The sequence below is a fragment of the Otolemur garnettii genome, unplaced genomic scaffold, assembly GCF_000181295.1.
Source record: "Otolemur garnettii isolate 467f Iridium unplaced genomic scaffold, OtoGar3 scaffold00024, whole genome shotgun sequence".
NCBI lineage: Eukaryota > Metazoa > Chordata > Mammalia > Primates > Galagidae > Otolemur > Otolemur garnettii.
The window spans coordinates 2,189,774-2,192,330 of NW_003852419.1; the positions used below are offsets into that span (position 1 = coordinate 2,189,774).

Genomic DNA, 2,557 nt, shown 5'->3' on the forward strand with positions numbered 1-2,557 from the left:
ATAGATTTGGACCATAGATCAATAGTTCAAATGAATTTTAATTCTAACTTTAGCATTGGAAGGATATGAAAATGTCCTTCTTGGCTGTAATAACATGCTCTGTCCTTGTTGGCACAACAAGTGCAATAGTGTAATGATAGCTCACAGCAACCTCAAACTCCTGGGCCCAAGCAGTCCTTTTGCTTCAGCCTCCCAAGTAACTGTGACTATAGGTTTGCACCACCATCTCGAGCTAATTTTCCTATTTTTGTACAGATGGGAGTCTTACTCTTGCTCAGGCTAGTCTTAAACTCCTGGTCTCAAGCAATCGTTCCACCTCAACCTCCCAAAGTGCCAGGATTACAGGCATGAGCCACTGTGCTGAGCCATGCTTTTCTTTCTCTATAACACAGCAGCACCTTCTTTATTGCTTAATGGTGTCCTTTTCTGTGTATATATGGTAAAATACACGTAACAAAATTGTCATCACCATTTATCTCTAGAACTTTTTATTTTCCTAAACTGAAGCTCTATGCCCTTTAAATACTGACTCCCCATTCCTCCTTCCTTTCTCTTTATTCTGTTATTATTAGATATTGAATTGACTATCAGATTTAATAACTTTCAGGAAAAATGTATAATTACAATAATAATCCTTTCCTTTGTAATAAATAGCACTACATACCTTATCAAGCACATCAATATATTTTGTTTCACTAGGAGTTTAGTAATCATAGAACTCCTGCAAGCTCTGTTGACTATTAGCCTCTTAAAAGAGAAGAAAAATAAGATATAAACATTATTGTTCCCATGTTAAAGATAAGGAAATCAAGTAGCTTGACCAAACATATGTGTTAATAAATGGTAGATTTGGGTCCCAAAGCCAGGTCTCCTAATAACAGATTCCCTGCTATTTCCAGTATGCCTCACTGCCTCTTCCCCAAGAAAGATTTTAAATAAGTTTTTGTTATTGTTTAATTGCAAATGTTACAGGCCAATTAGACTGAAAAATATTTACATAATTTTGCATAGCATATATAATATAGTATATTTTTACCTCTTCCTAGCCCATAACTCCATCACCACTTGGAAGTACTTTCATATGGCTGGCTATAAATGAGGATGGCTTAAGCATCTTAGAATACAACTCCATGGTAAGATGAAACCCTAAAGTTTTGCACTGAGTCATCTAGTTTCATAGATCAATGTATTGTAAACAAAAGCTAATGATACCTTACTCTGAGTTTTCTTTTCTTTTCTTTTTCTTTTTTTTTTTGAGACAGAGTCTCACTCTGTCACCCTGGGTAGAGTGCTGCAGCATCATAGCTCACAGCAACCTCAGACTCTTGGGCTCAAGCCTCCTGAGTAGCTGGGATTATAGGCACCCACCACTATGCCCAGCTTTCACGTACACAGAAAACATTCTTCTTAATACTATATAATGAATAGTCATTTTACAAATACAATTCTGTTTATGATTTAATCTTTTAAAACAAGGTAGGTTTCCATTATTTCATATATGGGAAAATACTAAGATACCATGATTAAATTGTAATCATGGTTGTAGTTGTGAAATGACTTTTCTTTTTGCAGTTTTTGGCCAGGGCTGAGTTTGAACCCACCACCTCCGGCATATGGGGCCTGTGCCCTACTTCTTTGAGCCACAGGTGCCACCCCTGAAATGACTTTTTTTTAAATGTTAGGAAGATTGTTTCCTGTGTAAATAAAAATCTTGACAAAATCATTAAAGTAGAAATTTTAATTACCAAAGTTAAAGTTCAGTTTCACTAAGGCTTTTATAACAGTTTCCATAATTTCCTGTAATGTCACATACCAGTTCGTACATATACAATATCTTAGTACTTTTCACATAATTAAAAAGTCAAACTGTGCTTTCTCTAGATATTAATTTTATGAAATTCACATTTTGTAGGTCATGTTTAATGTGTCAAATTATTCAGTAAAAAAATTGTATATTTTTTTTTAATCTTGTAGGCAGGAATTGTTAAATTCACCTGGCAGGTGTTAGTGGGTGCTTCTAACCTGTGGCCTAGAGATCACTGGAAACCAGACTGTCCTTTAGTGTTATAGCTACCCATATAATTTCTAAACAGCTTTTTAAAAGGAATGTATGTATGTGTTTTGAATGCCTCTTAGTTCTTGAATGGATAACTTAAGGACAGATTATAAAATTCCTGACCTAAAGTCTACAAAAAACTGTACACCAGTTTTATTACCTTCACTAAGTGAACCAGTTTTCTAGATCCCAAGAAGTGGCCCTTTAGGCCAGGAAGTACGCACAGGTAGGTTGTAGTTCTGAGGCATTCAATGCTAGAATGGTCTGCTCAGTCTTGCAAGCTAATCATTAGATATGCAGATTCCTTTGCTTTTAGGGTGTACATCTTTAATTATATTTTAAAAGTTGTTTTTAGAAATACAGTGGGAAGGCTCAGCACCTGTGGCTCAAGTGGCTAAGGCGCCAGCCACATACACCTAAGGTGGGGGGTTCAAATCCAGTCCAGCCCACCAAACAACAATGACGGCTGCAACCAAAAACTAGCTGGGTGTTGTGGTGGGC

At 36.3% G+C, this 2,557-nt stretch overlaps 1 protein-coding gene across 1 annotated transcript in view; it reads left to right on the forward strand.

Annotated features, from left to right (window-relative positions):
* PLEKHH2 (pleckstrin homology, MyTH4 and FERM domain containing H2) overlaps positions 1-2,557 on the forward strand; it is a 115,590-nt gene that overhangs the window by 110,007 nt on the left and 3,026 nt on the right. Inside the window, exon 29 of the mRNA XM_023512058.1 lies at positions 1,047-1,133. Coding sequence (XP_023367826.1) covers positions 1,047-1,133 — 87 coding nt within the window. The remainder of the gene's footprint in view (positions 1-1,046; positions 1,134-2,557) is intronic.